This window comes from Phalacrocorax aristotelis, chromosome 1 (genome assembly GCF_949628215.1).
Source record: "Phalacrocorax aristotelis chromosome 1, bGulAri2.1, whole genome shotgun sequence".
Lineage (NCBI taxonomy): Eukaryota > Metazoa > Chordata > Aves > Suliformes > Phalacrocoracidae > Phalacrocorax > Phalacrocorax aristotelis.
Genome location: NC_134276.1, coordinates 146,984,995 through 147,000,436, shown reverse-complemented (window position 1 = coordinate 147,000,436; position 15,442 = coordinate 146,984,995). Strand labels below are relative to the sequence as shown.

The 15,442-nt window shown below is 37.6% G+C and overlaps 1 protein-coding gene across 13 annotated transcripts in view; it reads left to right on the top strand.

Annotated features, from left to right (window-relative positions):
- Positions 1-15,442, top strand: part of PLEKHA5 (pleckstrin homology domain containing A5) — a 173,645-nt gene that overhangs the window by 98,720 nt on the left and 59,483 nt on the right. For all 13 annotated transcript variants that reach the window (XM_075114728.1, XM_075114694.1, XM_075114702.1 and 10 more), the window contains 3 exons: positions 7,291-7,374; positions 8,341-8,461; positions 14,608-14,712. In XM_075114728.1, coding sequence (XP_074970829.1) covers positions 7,291-7,374; positions 8,341-8,461; positions 14,608-14,712 — 310 coding nt within the window. The remainder of the gene's footprint in view (positions 1-7,290; positions 7,375-8,340; positions 8,462-14,607; positions 14,713-15,442) is intronic.

Below are 15,442 nucleotides of genomic sequence, written 5' to 3'. Positions count from 1 at the left end.
ATAAATATCAATAATAAAACCTGGAGTACAGTCAGTTGTACAGAAATGTCCAGGTGCTTTTTTCATTACAGCAGCAGAAAGGATACCAAAACTCCCGTAACTGTAACTAAGGAGGTCTTAAAAGGGAAGTCTACAGAATTGACACATTGCCTGAAAAAATAAACTCGTAGCAGACCAAAAAAATGGTGGCAGCAGCAGCAGCTACAGTTTAGGTTTTGCATTGTCTGCCAAGAAAATTAGTAGAATTTTGTATGCACCTTTCCAAGCACGTGCACATACAAAGGATTATAAACATTTTGCTCTTAGCAGCATATGTGATGTTATACAGGTCTGTCAGCACTTTGCTTTGAAACTTGCTGTCTCTTTATACCCTCTTTTGTTCAGACTCCCTGACGTTAAGTTACCATACTCATATGTTTTCCAGTGGAGCCATGCAGCCTGGTTTCCAAAGATGTTGTTTAAAAAGCTTAATTGAAAAAAGGCTCGTAATTCTAGGGTATTATAGCACTGACAAAAAAGTGCTTGCATTTGCTATTTCCTGTACAATGTGGCATTACAGATTTCGTAAAATAGAAGAGTTGGTACAGCCACAGACCACATCCTTGCTAACAGTTGTGGAGGGACTGCATTTACTTAAATTTTTTCCAAATTCAGAAAACTTTTTGGGAGATAAGTGTAAGTTACTGCATTTATTTCAATTAGAAATGAGGCATTCTTACACTAGAAAGCAAGCACATGGGGTAAAAATTGCTGATGCGATCCCCCCCATTTCAGGAACTAAGTGCTTCACAGAAGCAGAGTAAATGTGGCCTAGACATGTCTTACGTTTATCTCCAGTTGAACCTTGCCTCTAAATGTTAGTGTAAAAATTTAGCTTAAATGCAGAGAGGATGATTTTATTGCTCTGGTAATTTTGGTCTTCTTAACTTATCTGGAATTTTTTTAAGTATTTTGTCATGAAGCAGGTATGAAAAATGCATAAAACGGCTTCTCATAAGAAATATCTTTCTGTACTCTGAGTATATTTGTGACATATAGGGATTGCATGTTTGCATAGTAGAGATTAAATTGTCAGACTGTGAACCTTATCTAAGATGTAGAATAAATGTTAGGAGGCAGATACTTGGTGTAACATTCTTCTGAAATGTGTTCTTCAATGTTCGCCTGTCAAAAGGAACAGTCTTTCTAAACTAAAGAAATCAAGGCCTGTTGAAAGTTGTCCTGGTTTCAGATTTTGTTTGTAATCTTTCAGTGAAGTAGAACTCAGCCTTTGCTTTGATGGCCACGTTGAGAATGAGCAAATGAGAAGGCCTTAGCATTTAGGAACACATAAATAAACCCTACAAAGAAAGAGCATGAGACAAGCTTTGAAGTGGCATCTAGTTTTAATTTTAGTGGGAGAAAACCAGATGTGTCTTTGGGACTTCTGGCCCAGCTTTTTTTTTTTTTTTTAACTCAACCGAATCATACAATGGAGAGACCCCAAATCAACTGTCCCCACCCTAATACTTTGATCTTTCTTGCCACTTCTGAGTGAACTGCTCTGTTCCAGAGGAAAGGTGGTCTAACCCTTCATTTTAATTGTGTGCATCTTCCTGTACAATTGGATTACATATCTCTCCTTTTTCCATTCCAACTGATATCACAGAATCACAGAATGGTAGGGGTTGGAAGGGACCTCTGGAGATTGTCTTGTCCAACCCCCCTGCTTGAGCAGGGACACCCAGAGCAGGGGACACAGGAACACATCCAGGTGGGTTTTTGAATGTCTCCAGGGAAGGAGAGTCCACAACCTTCCTGGGGAGCCTGTGCCACTGCTCTGTCACCCTCACAGTAAAGAGGTTTTTTTCTCATATTGAGGTGGAATTTCCTGTGTTCCAACTTGTGCCCATGGCCCCTTGTCCTGTCGTTGGGCACAAATGAAAAGGGTCTAGTCCCATCATCGTGACACCCACCCTTTAGATATTTATAGGCATTTATGAAATCCCCCCTCAGTCTTCTTCAGGCTAAACAAACCTAGGTCTCTCAGCCTTTCCTCATAAGGGAGATGCTTCAGTACCCTGATCATCTTCATAGCTCTCTGCTGGACTTGCTGAAGGAGTTCCACATCCTCTTAAACTGGAGGGCCCAAAACTGGACCCAGTACTCCAAATGTGGTCTCACTAGGGCAGAATAGAGGGGGAGGATAACACCCCTAGATCTGCTGGCCACACTCCTTTTAATGCATCCCAGGATACCATTGGCCTTCTTCGCCACAAGGGCACATTGTTGGCTCATGGTCAGCTTGTTGTCCACCAGCACTCCCAGGTCCTTCTCAACTCAGAGGATCTGAGTTTATTCCCTATCCAAAAAAAAAAAAACCAAAATGGTACTGCAAAAGATCATAGAAATGTTAAAATGGCAAAACTAGACAGAATTTTTAATTTGATGATTTTGTGGTGGTGTATATTAGTACAAAATATTGGTACACAGCATTTTGGGGTCAGCAGTCCCATAAAACACAAGGTAGAACGAAAACAGTCCTACTTGTGTAGGACTTCTGTTGGCAAGTGCTGGTCCTGGAATTATGCATTCTGTTGCTACTTACATCATTCAACTATATTATTCTATCTGTATTGGAGGGCTTTTTTTCAGTAGTTCTTCGATCACATTTGACCATCAAAAAGATTGCTGTTGACTGTACATTTAGTGAGTAGATTAAAACTGCACAACAAGCTTTTTGAACATGTCTAGAAAATAAGGGAAATAATCCTGTCTTCTAAAGAGATTAAGGGTCTCAAGGGACAGAAAGGAAAAAGAGAGTAGATAAGAAGGCAAATAACATGAGTCAAATTCAAGGTTACTGTCAACTTCTAACCTGAGCAAGATAAATCCTTTTGCTCTGAGGGCTTGTCCGTGTGCCAAAGCGAAGTTACCTGCTAAATGATGCCAAAGCTTGCAGTGTTCAGAGGAAAGGATTGGAAAGAAGTTTAAAAATTCTGGAGAAAATAGGTCAAGTTAAGTTGGTGTTGTTAAGCTGGTACCAGTTGTCTTGCACTGACATAGCGAAAAATGGAACTTGTGCCTGTGTGAGCTATTTCGGTGTGGTTAGGGTTTTGTGTTATGGTGGGTGTTTTTTTTAATTTATTCTTGATTTGTTTTGGTTTGGTTTTGATCCTTTTATAGCAGGTCATTGACCTATGCAGCTACTGGAATCAAGAACAACATGATCTTGATACATGCAAGAACTATGCTTTATTTTGCATTGAAATTCTTATCCCTTATGTCATCTTAGTCAGCTGTGTCGGTTTCTACAGCCCAGTACATCCCAGTAGCAAATATAAATGAGGACTAGTTTGTGCCGTGCACTGAGCCTGGAAAGTATGGTAATGAATATTAATAAAATGCACAGGGGATTTTTTTCCTGTCTTTGGCTCTAGTGTTTAGCATGCCATTAATACAACCTAACTATGGATGCTGAAATGGTAAGGGTCAGTTATATCCTTCAGTATAAGTGCAACAGTGTGCGTATAGTTACGCTGTGTTCTCAAAACATGTTGATATGAAAAACCAATTGGAGAGAGAAGGAAGAGGAGTGTTGTTTCCATATACGATTGGAGACTGTATCTCTGTATAACCAAGAACTTAACACACCGGATTCTAGCGGCCTGTGTCAAAGTCAATCACTCTTTACCACATAATAAAAGTGCAGACGCATAAATATGCAAAGTTGAAGCTCTGCAAAGTTGAGACTCTTAGAGGTCTGAGTAAAAAAAAATATTATTTCCCCTGAGATTTATCGATGAGATATGTATTATTATAGTGTAATATATGAAATACTAAGCATGTGTGTGGACCCAGAAATTCATAGATAACTGAACAACTGTCTAAACTGGATGTTGAGATTGTGAATATGAAATTGCACCTTGGTTTTAATGAAACTCTGTAGCCTGCAAGATCAAGTTTAAAACAAATGCCTTAACCTACTGTTATGTGGGAGGGTTATGAAAATAATTATCAAGCTACTCTATGCCTTACGCAAGTATTTTGAGGTGTCTTGTCAAAATATCAGCTAAATTAATGCCAAAAATGCAAGAATTAGGTGAGTAATGACGTTTTCAAATGGAAGTATTTAAAATCTATTCATCCAGTTAGGCGTATTTACAGTCATGACACTTCTTAGTTGTACAAGCTGAATTTCACTCATGAGATTTCACTTGCATCTAAGCTGAAAAGAAAGAAAAGATTGCTATTCCATTGCGTTGCCTTTTAGGGGGAAGTGACTATAAAGGTGTCTTAAATGCTAGGAAGAAAGTACTGTATATCCCACAGGAGAGAGTTTCATGTCTACAATATTTTTTTTGCATTTTTTTATGTAGTCTCAGCTACACCTCAAAACATCTAGATATCGGGGGGGGGGGTAATAAGGAAATTATTTTGTCCTAAAATGTTTAGGTATCTTTGGAATACTGACTTGATATATTACTCAAGCTTGAAATAAAATATTATTGAATAGGTTTGTTAGTTGTTCCTCTCTTCTCTCTCCTTTTGCTCCCCCTTCCTGCTTTCCCTCCTTGTTTTGTATGACCTCTCCTTTACAATCTCTTAGTGTGGCCTCTTCCTGTGTCAGCATGAGCCCGGTGCACTCATACAAAACATGGGATGTGCTTCCTCTGTAGTGGTCCTGAGTATTGGTGGTCACTGAGCAGAAGTCATGATCCATTTAATTCTACATTTCTGCATGTCAGCTGATAGCCAGCTGTCAGGGTTTAACGTGAACAAGACAGTAACATTTTGGCAAAGCTTGCAGAGTGCCAGCTCATCTCCATAATTATTTTTTTTTTAATTTGATGAAAGAGTTTCTGAAATCATAGAATCATAGAATCGTTAAGGTTGGAAAAGACCCTTAAGATCACCGAGTCCAACTGCCAACCTATCACTGCCAAGTCTACCACTAAACCATATCCTCAAGTACCACGTCTACCCTTCTTTTAAACACCTCCAGGGATGGAGACTCCACCACCTCCCTGGGCAGCCTGTTCTAATGCCTGACAACCCTTTCGGTGAACAAGTTTTTCCTAATATCCAATGTCAGAAGAAACAAAAAGAAAGTTTTTGGAAGTGAAGAGAAAGAGTAATCACAAAAAAAAACCCTGGATGCTTCCTCAGGAATGTTTTGAATTTCCTCAGGAATGTTTTTGAATTTTAATTCTCTTCAATCTGGACCATCTTCACTTGCAAGGCATTGTAGGACTGGGGCAATTAGAAATGGCACAGCCTTACTCAGGTCATCTCTTTTCTGTCCCTACATTGTAATGGATGCATTTTTGCAACAGAAGCTTCTTCATAAGCTAAACTTAGAATTCTGCAGAATTTAGTGTGAAGATAAAGTACCGGCGTTTGCTAGCTCACTAGTTAATCTCCATAACATGTCTATCCATTTAGGTCTTAGTACGTTTTTAAAATCCCAGTGAAGAAAGTGCAAAGAATTGGGCTATCTTTTTAATCTTGTGCTTTAGGTTTTTGCAGATTTATCCAACTACCAATTGACTGTGAAAGTAGTGTTTGGAGGTAACTTTTACTTAGTCATGCCCCATAATTGCAAAATGTTATGATCCCAAGTAAATTTCAAGAAGCCTGAGGAATGTTAAGATAGTCTTGTTAAATCTAGGTTGTTTTAAGAAGAAGGAAGGGTAGAGCATAGTGTTTGTGAGACAAGCTGTGCTTCATTGTTTTGAAAGCTAAGAAGGTTAAATGAGTAGGCAATAAAAGAAATAGGTGTTAAGGATAAAGTGCCATTCAAAGCTTTTTGTAGGTCTGCACCTCTTCTGCTGTCTTGCAATTAAAGCACTTTTTTTTTGTTGTCCAGGTTTGTTCTCTATCCAAGAATATTTTTCAGGGTTGTACGTGTGATAAGAAAGACATAGTATTATATAAGATACCTTATGTGAAAAAGATCATCATCACATATTCTTTGCAAAAGTAAATATTAACAAATGAAATTAATTCCTTTGTGATTTACAGTGCTGATTTCAGATACTGGTTTGTTGTGGGGTTTTGTTTTGTTTTGTTTTTGCATTATATACTTCTGTGGTTGTAAATATTATTTAAAGTGGTAAAAACAGAACAGGTGAGTTTGTTTTGAAGCATGTAGGTTATATCCAAATATTGCACCTGCATTATATACTCATTGCCCTTTCTTAGTCTGATTTATGCTTGTATGCTTTTTAATCACTGAACCAGGTTTCAATTTCATCAGTACACCATTTCTGCTCTCTTTTCTACATTTTGGGGCCAGAGAGTTCAGAGGACGTTATTGCAGTTCAGCCACCCTTGCCTCTTGTAGTTGCATAGTCTTGCTGTTGTGCCAGCTGGCAGCTCCACGCTCTCAGGTGTGCTCGTAGCATAACTGGGGCTGGGACCCTGCTGCCTGCATGGAGGCTGGGGGTAGAAAAGCCCTGGACTGCATCAGGCACAAATTACAACTGTTAGCTGATTGACATGTCTCGTAGGCAGTAAAGGCAATTCCTCCCCTTCTCTTCCTAGCCCTCTAGGGCTGGAGGGCTCAAGTCAAAACATTTCCTTCTTGAGTGGCAGCAGCTGATAGTTGTTGAATTTTGGCAATTTATTCCAAATTGTGGGAGCTCCTGTGATCTAGCAACACCTGCAGTTCAGGGGAACGAGATACTGCAAAGTGAGCGTTTTGTGCTGATGAGGGTGAAGCCCTCAGCCAGCAGGCTCCCTGCGACTTGAAGGTACTCCCAAGAACAACACTCCAGGGGAGTAGCACTCTGAATTAAAAAGTCACCAGCAAAAGGAGGACTGTGATTGCTATGCATCACTCTGTTCCAATCACTGAATATTTATCTGTCTTACTGGAAAATTTTAGACAAGTAACTTCACATTCTAAGCTGGAAGACAGTTGTGTTTACTGTATTGTTGTTTTATCCCTACAGAACAGTTGCTTGTCTTGTGCTTACCTTGTCCCTGTCTCACCGAAATCCTATTTATGAATATATTAAGACTTATGTGAAGTGAATTATCAGTGATCATATATGAACTAGTAATACTCTTGCTCTAGTTTTTAAATTCAAAACCATTACCAACCCACTGCAAATGTTTTCCATCTATTTCAAGTATTCAAGAAAATTCTTTAATGCTAATTATCCTATTTGTTAGCTTATATATATGTAATGAAATATTGATGATCATTTTCACTGGACTGATTTACTCGATACACTGGAGTTATATACTTCAGTTGGAAAATAAAAATATTCTTGCATAATAATTTTCATTATCTCTTTTTCGCAGCCATAATGAACGAAAAGTAACCTGCAAACATCCAGTAACGGGGCAGCCATCACAAGACAACTGTATTTTTGTTGTGAATGAACAGTAAGTGGCAGCTGTTTCAGTCTATAAAATACCTGTTTTAAAGCTTGTTAATACTGAAGTAAGATTCAGTGTTTGCCAATTGCAATATTTAGTTTATTTTTCCAAGTCAGATTAGCAAGTAAAAAGCTTTACTTGTTTAAATTATTTGAACTATTAAATATTTAATACTAATTATTAAGACAAAACCCCAAATTAGTTATATGATAGAAATGCACTGTGTTTATGCACTGTGTGGATTTCGACTTGTCACTTTACTTTTTCTGTAGGTCTGTTGCTGACACTATATATTATATAATCAATAAACTTCCAGAAAGGAATAAATTTTTTAATCACTTAAGGACAATCACGTGCCTTTAATCTATCATATTTTACCTGGTAGTTTCTCCTCAATCGGTTATTTTCTTGGCCAGTTGAGACACTTTCTGAATCATTGAATAATAACTTGCTTTTGCTATCTTTGCATTAGTTTTGTAGAACACACAACAATATAAGAAGGTATGCATGGAAGTCATACCTGACCTCAAGATTTCATATGTGGCTGGATATTCGGTGTCCTACTCACCACCATTGCTGCAACACGTTACACGGTGGCTGGAGTGAAAACCGTCAGGACTGCAATATGTGAAATTTCACAAACGTGCATGTTTTCACTGAAGTGGGACAAAGCCATATGGGGTCTTTGGAGAGCATTTCTTCCCATTTCCATCTCGTGTTCATACCTGTCTTTTTCCCTTCTACCAACACCTAAAGCTAACAGAAAAATCCTATTTTAAAACAACATCTTGAAATTCATCTATAATAGATTTGAGTTTAAAACACAGTGCAGGTAACTTTACGATGAAGTGTGAATTGCTTTCAGATTGGAAAAGTAGGACACAGGCTGTATTAGGCTACATCTAGGGGTGCTTTTTAATAGCAGTCTGCACACGCAGCTTGTTCTGGTGCTATTACGTATTCTATTTTCAGGACTGCTGCAGCAATGACATCTGAAGAAAAGAAGGAGCGACCAGTAAGCATGATATGTGAAGCAACTAACTATAATCTGACATCAGATTATGCTGCTCATCCAATGAGCCCTGTGGGCAGAGTAAGTCTTTATGTCCAAAATAAATTAAAATAACACAGTTATTCCACAAGGCACTAGACAGTGCTATATATTAGTATTCCATTGAAAAAGAGAAACAAAGCGTATATCGTTTTCAGGGCACTTGCCTCCTTTCATGTTTAATTTGGAAACTGAGGTGTCTGAAAAAATTTATCACTGAAGCTGTAATTTTTATCAAGTATCTCAGATCTGATGACTTGCATGTACTTAAATTGTTTACAAAATCTGACCTTTCTAATTAGTATGAACTAATTAGAGTGATCAGTCTTGAGTGACTGATCAGACTTCTGGGTAAGCATTGTCATGGAAATTGCTCAATCCCAAACAAATTACTAGATTTCTCCAGGTAAGATAGAGACAATTTTACTGTGTGTAAGAAGTAGTTACAAGAGAGGTGGAAGGTAACCCTGTGGTAAAATTAAAGGGCAGATGACATGATTTGCTGTCGTTGGACCAGAAGTCCTGGTTTCCTAGGAAAATTCCTGGGAGAAGTCCTGGAGATTCTAGGTCACCTTAATTTGTGTCCCACTTTCACCATTTGCCCAGCTTCTCAGAAGGTTAAGGTAAATGCCCAGATATTTATCAAGGTGATGGGTTCAATTATATCAACTTTAAGCTTATTGGATAAAGCTGATCAGGCTATTGCATGCATTTTTTTTCCATTTTCTGGACAGTCTTCATGAAAAGAGAGTGCACTTGCTACAATACTTAAAAATTCCTTAAGTTTGCTAGGATACCAAGATAACAACTTTGATCAGTGATGACAGGCAAGAGCCCTGTAATCTCTTCTACCCAGCAGTTAACATTTAAACAAGGAAAAAAAAAAACCTATACTTTTTGCTAGTGTTTGAACACTTTAACCCTGAGAGGTGCTTTTTGGCAGATTAATCCAGCCTGTAAAAGAAAAAGAAACTTTGGAATGTGTTTTAACTGAGCAAATTCCTTAGTTTCAGAAACCTGGATGAAATAACTTATTTTTCATGTGGTAGGAAACATTGTAAGGTTTCTTTAAGTGCATTTTGGAAACCTTTTTTTGTTGTTTTAAATGTCTTATTAGACATGCAGAATCCTTGACCTACATTAGAAAACTATTACTTAATGAGAAAAATGTCTTAATCTAACTGTGCTGCGGGGAGGGGTGGGGGTGGCGAGGAAGAGGAGTCACAGATTAATTATAAACAGTAACAAAACCCATAATTTCAATGATAATCATATGATCATGTTTAAATTAATGCAGAAAAGCCAATTTAAAACAAAACAAAACAACCCCAACACCACCACCAAAAACCAGAAAAGCCCGAACCCAAAACCAGCTAAGCCCTAAAACAATCAAGCAAGGAAGAAAAGCCCAAGATATCTTACTGTTAGAGGTGTAATAGTGATGTAGATTGAATAGTTACACAGAAAATCAGTTACAACATACCTAGCTAGGAAGCACTCCCAACTACAACTACTAGATAGGAAATGAGTTACAATTTAGGAGCATGTGTTTTACAAACACTTTTCACACTCTCTTTCAAAAGATAAGTTTAAAATGCCCATTAGCATATTTGTTTCATAGTGTTTTAGAAGAAAATTAAGATTACTATGGCAATTCAGCTTCCTGTGGAAATTATTATATTTTGAAGAAATAGACTTTTGTGCTACTATGTGTTCCTCCTGTCTGTCCTAGTTATTTAAATGCACTTAGTCACATGAATCATGTTAATATTTTGTGTGCGATTACTGTACGTCAGTTTTCAGATACAAATCTGTCTGAATTAGTGCAACACCATTTTAAAAGTTTTGGTTTGGGGAGATGAATTCCTTGCAAAGTAGAACCACAGCTAATATTAGTCAGCATTTTCTGGTGGTTGTTTAAGGCTAAGGAGTTGAATTGTTTTTAAAGGTAACTATATAGAACTGACCCACTGCTTGTACCTGGGCACAACAACTAACTGTTTTTATTGTTCTTAACTCCCAACAATAGAACCTGAAATTCTTAGCTGTCTTATCAGCCTTTGAACATAATATGTAGAGGCGCTCTGTATTGTAGCACAATAAAACAGAAGTAAAATATTGTGAGGAAAGTAAATTACAGAGCAGAAGAATGCTTCATGTGGTTGCCACCCCTGTATTTCAGGTGTTTCTGTTTTCAGAGGTAACCCGTGAACACACCTAACATTGGGAGGTAATGAGGAATGGAGGAAAAGTTTGTGGTACAACTAAAGTTTCAGACAGTTGAGGGGTATAGAAATAGGTTATCCCTTTCATTAATGTTAATTGTTCCCAAATAGGCATGGAACTTGGAGAAGTTTCTATTTTGTGGCAGAAAGACTCACTGGAGTCTAATGCTGCTGCTGTCTTAGAGGCTTACATGAGGTGAGGCAAAAATCAGTCTCTCCCCAGTAAAAGCCTTATTTCTAATCCTCCCTTCCCACCTTATGCATGATGCTGGACAAATAACATGTTATAGCTCTGTTACATGCTGCTTCTTCCCTATTAGCTTGAAGCGTATTTCTAAACTTGAAGCTACTAATGCAGATCTCCGACTGAAAGAGATCTACATAGGCTTTAGATTACTACAGAGGTATATATTTCCACCCCTCTCTAAAATGAAGTTGTTTTTGTAGGTGTCTTCCTTTTTATTGTTTTGTTGTTTTTTTCTTTCCCCCTCAATGTTAAAATCACTACCTAGACAAATATGATTAAATGTCCTGAAATGCATTCAGGCAATCAGCTTTTTTAGTGTATAAAATCAGTCACATTACTAGTCACCCTCTACAGTCCATCTCCCCTGCTTTTCATTGCTGACCTGATTATCAACAGAATAACGCAAACAATCACCGTACAATTCCACAGTAAGTGGAATGGAGTGTTAGCCTAGGACAGCTGCTGCAGAGCTCGTGTCTCCATTACAGCTAGGATGTATCAAATCGTTTAAAAATAATCCTCAGCTTGTTTAGAGATATTTCATACAGTGCTTAAGGCAGTCCAGCTTTAAATGGCTAGTTTAGGTACAGCCATACATGTCTTCTCAGGATTCAGGTTAGCGAAAATTTTGGAGTAATCGTCGTGAGACACAGGAGCAAACAGCATAATAAACAGGAGCAATGTGAAGGGCAGCGTTGGTGCTCTTGACCAAACATCTGTCCTGTGTGTTCATGGTTTATATTCAGACTAGTCCAGTAGTGCTCCATGTCATCTTACGTTATAGTCTTATAGAGAAATAAATCCAGTTTGCTCTACTAAGCAACCAAAGCACAATAAGAGTGAATGATTGGGAGATTTGCTTCCAGAGCAACCTCCTGGTCCAAGCTAAATTGCTGAGGCAGAAACCCACTCAGCTCATGGAAAACTGCAACACTGGAAGGCACTGAAATTGCCTACAAAATCCAGAAGGCAGCATTGTGTTGGTTTGTGGTTTGGAAGATAATGTAAGCCTTGAAGACTGGAAACATTTTTAAACAGAAGTTGAAAGTAACAAAGATTCAGATTTCCATTCTTTGAGTTCACATGCAGAGAGTTTATTTACCAGCAAGGTTCTCAGCCAGTGATTTTCAAATACAGACGCGATAGCTTTAGTGTTAATTCATTACTTTTGTGCTAGTTCTGAAACTGAGGAGGAAGCCTCAGATAAACTTTGTGTCCTCTACCAGCTAAGCAGAGAGAAGAGCAGCTTGCAGAATGATGAAGTCTGCAGCCCTGACTACTGACTGATCTGTTGCACAGAGTTCAAAAGCCTGCCAGTGTTTGTCGTCTTCAGGTTTGGGAAAGAATGGATATCACTGGCTGGGCTTCCTGGCCTCTTTCTCCATACTGGAGCTGTACAGGGTCCCTCCTGTAGGGGCTGTTTTCAGAGGCATCACAGTTGCTGGGACCATTCCTTAGAACAGGTCAAACGGTACCAGATGTGACTCTAAGTTTGCTGGCTATTACATTCTACACCTTCCAGCAAGTGATTAGTAGTTGGACCCTTCATTCATACCCCCCTTTTCTCTTTGCCATCTCCAGAAGCTGGAGCCATGCAGTGTGTCCTGTATTTTTAGTGCTGTGGGGTAAAACATAATTGAACCCTTCAGTTCTTATTCTTTTTCCTTCCTTCCTGTTTTCCCAGTTTGAGATATATTAGGTATGTGTGTGAGAGAATGTGGGATGATCAGGGATCCCAGACATAACAAGAGGAGGAGGTGATCTAAAGAGTTTGAGAACTCATAATTAGTTTATATATACAACCATGATATTTCAATACCCTAAAATACTCATTGTCTCGAGACTCAGAATTTGTTGTGAAGTTTTTCTGTTTATGCAGTGTGTGGTAAAATAATCAGGAGTCATCTGAAGTGTTCTCTGTATTAACTAAAATTAGAAAGCACTTGTGATGCTCTGTTTAATAGAAGTTTGTATTCACAGCTGGTAAGATGTATAATTAACCCATTAAAACTTTGTGAAATTGGAGTCAGTATGGTTTGCTATCAGACCTAAGAGCAACCTATTCTATCTTTATTTGTTAGTGGATTTGACATTAGCACTACTTGTGGTAGGTTATGTTTTCAGAAGCATCCGTTATGTGTTAGTCATTGTACAAGCATGAGAAGTCTGGAACACTCTTGAGAGGTTTTGAATCTTTAATACCTAGTATTAGAGCAGTGTTCTTTAAGTTATTTATGAGTGTTATAAATTACTCCTGATCAAAACTGGTATTTGTGTGATATGCCAATATAGTAGCCATACAGGTTAGCTAAGATGGATGTAGAGTTAATTGTTAATTGCTCTGGATTGTTACAGGTTCTCTGTATATTCCTTTTTTATAGCTGGATATCATCATTCTCTTGGCTTCTTACAAACATTTGTCCATTCTGCACTGGTGGAATTTTTCAGATGAAAATGTGAAAGTTTTTTACTTTTTTTTTAAATCAGGTTTTCAATTGCTTGCTCTATCTTGCTTTCCAAACAGAGTTGAAACAAATTTCTGTATCTCCAAGGGAAATTAAAAGCACTCTGATAGTTTTTATATTCCCTCCTTATTCTTTCAAAAAAGAAATACAAAATGACCTTGTTCCATCGTGTTGTAGGCTTAAGAAAAACACACATAGTTTTTGTAATGTTATTCTTTTTGGCTAAGCAATGTTCTATTCAGTAAATGGTGGTGTTGACAAAGGCTGCACATTTTAAATTGCAGTTTCCAGTTTATGATCTGTAACCTACTGTGGAATTCTCTCTGAAGCATGTATAAAACTCAATTCAGTTCTGTGATGCATGTTGAGAGAATTTCCATAGAGAAACCCCATACCCTAATTTGCAACAAAACCCGAGTGTTCGTTTAGCCTTCCTCCTTTAGGAACTTTGTATAACCTTATGATTAGTCTCAGTAGTAGAGACTGGGGAAGCCAAAGCACAGGATTATATATTGTCTCCGTTCAAATGGTGGATTCGGAGCAGAACCATGAATGCAGCTTCAAAAACGTATTTGAACTTTACTTATTCTGCAGAATGGGATACTTTGCTATATCACATCACATGGTCTCCGAGGCACTGATTCTTACAGAATTTAAAACACCAGTAAATGCTCAGCTCGTTTAGTTGCAGAACAAGCTTTCCAAATGTAGGCTGAAAAGAATGAAGTGTGAATTGGCAGTGCTGTGTGTTTCCTTATGCCTTTTCCAATTTCTTTTAGTAGAAGTAGAAGAAGAATAAAATCTAAAATCTTTGTTGAAATCTGAACAAGTTTTTATTTATTAGGCCAGTATAGGAAACAGGAAAGGGTATCATTTTCTTGCCCAGATTATGTAATTTTTCATACTTAATAATAGTTCTTCTGATTTTATTTCTCTTTCGACAGCTTGGTAGGCTTTCTACCTACCTTATAAGAAGGTCAGATATGTGTTTGGTTGTTTTTTTCTTGTTAAAGAAAAATTTAAGTACTTGTCTTGGGATTTGTCTTTAAATTTTCTGCAGAGGAAGAAGAAAGAAATGCTGACACCAACAGAACCATCATAATAATTATTTATCTAAAAAAGGAATACAGTGTGTATTCTGCAGTCCCCCAGGGGAACACGTATATGAAAAAGATCTTAAAAGAAAATATGTTACGATTTTTCAACAGATATTGGTGTCATGTTTTCTGTAACCTGTTCAATTCAATTTAGACATCACGATCTTCAAAGAAGGTTCATAATTTTGGAAAGAGATCAAACTCAATAAAGAGAAATCCTAATGCACCAGTTGTCAGACGTGGCTGGCTCTACAAACAGGTACTCTTCCCATTTTCACCCCCTCCTTTTTTTTTTTTCTTTTTTTGTAAGGTGTATAATGTACAAAAGACAATCATTTGCATAAAATACAATGATAGCAATACCAGAGTGGAGCTATAAACTGTGAGGAACTGACACATGCTATTTTAATTAATTAGCTGGTTATTGCATAACATCCCGATACAAATGAGTAAGGGCATCAGGCTAGTACAGAACATTAATGTAATACATATAGATATTTCTCTCTAAAATACACAAAGGACTTGAAAAATCTAGGCAGATGTGGATAGTAAATAGCTGAATGAATTTCAGGCATGCTGAGATGATGGGACAGGGATGTATGGCCCAGCATATTGGGTTTTTTAAATTCTGAAATTTCTGTTGTTCAGATGTATCTAATATCTAATTTTTTTTAAGTAAATACTTTGAATAACAAATTGAAAATCAAACAATTTTTTCAGTTATGAAGAGAGAGAGGAATGGCTGTTTTCTTAACTCAGAGATGATAATCTTAAAACCAGGGATAATTTTAGGTTTTCATATTGAACGTAAGCTAATCTGAAGTATGTGCTCTTTAGCATTTGGTGACCATGTGCCCATCCTGCTGTAGATTTGCTGTTCTGCAATACCAGACCACTTGCACTTTCTTGGTCTGCAGGAAATCAGAGTAGTGTAGTTTGACCAAAAATTGAACAACAAAAATTAGGCCATATTGGGAATATATTTTATA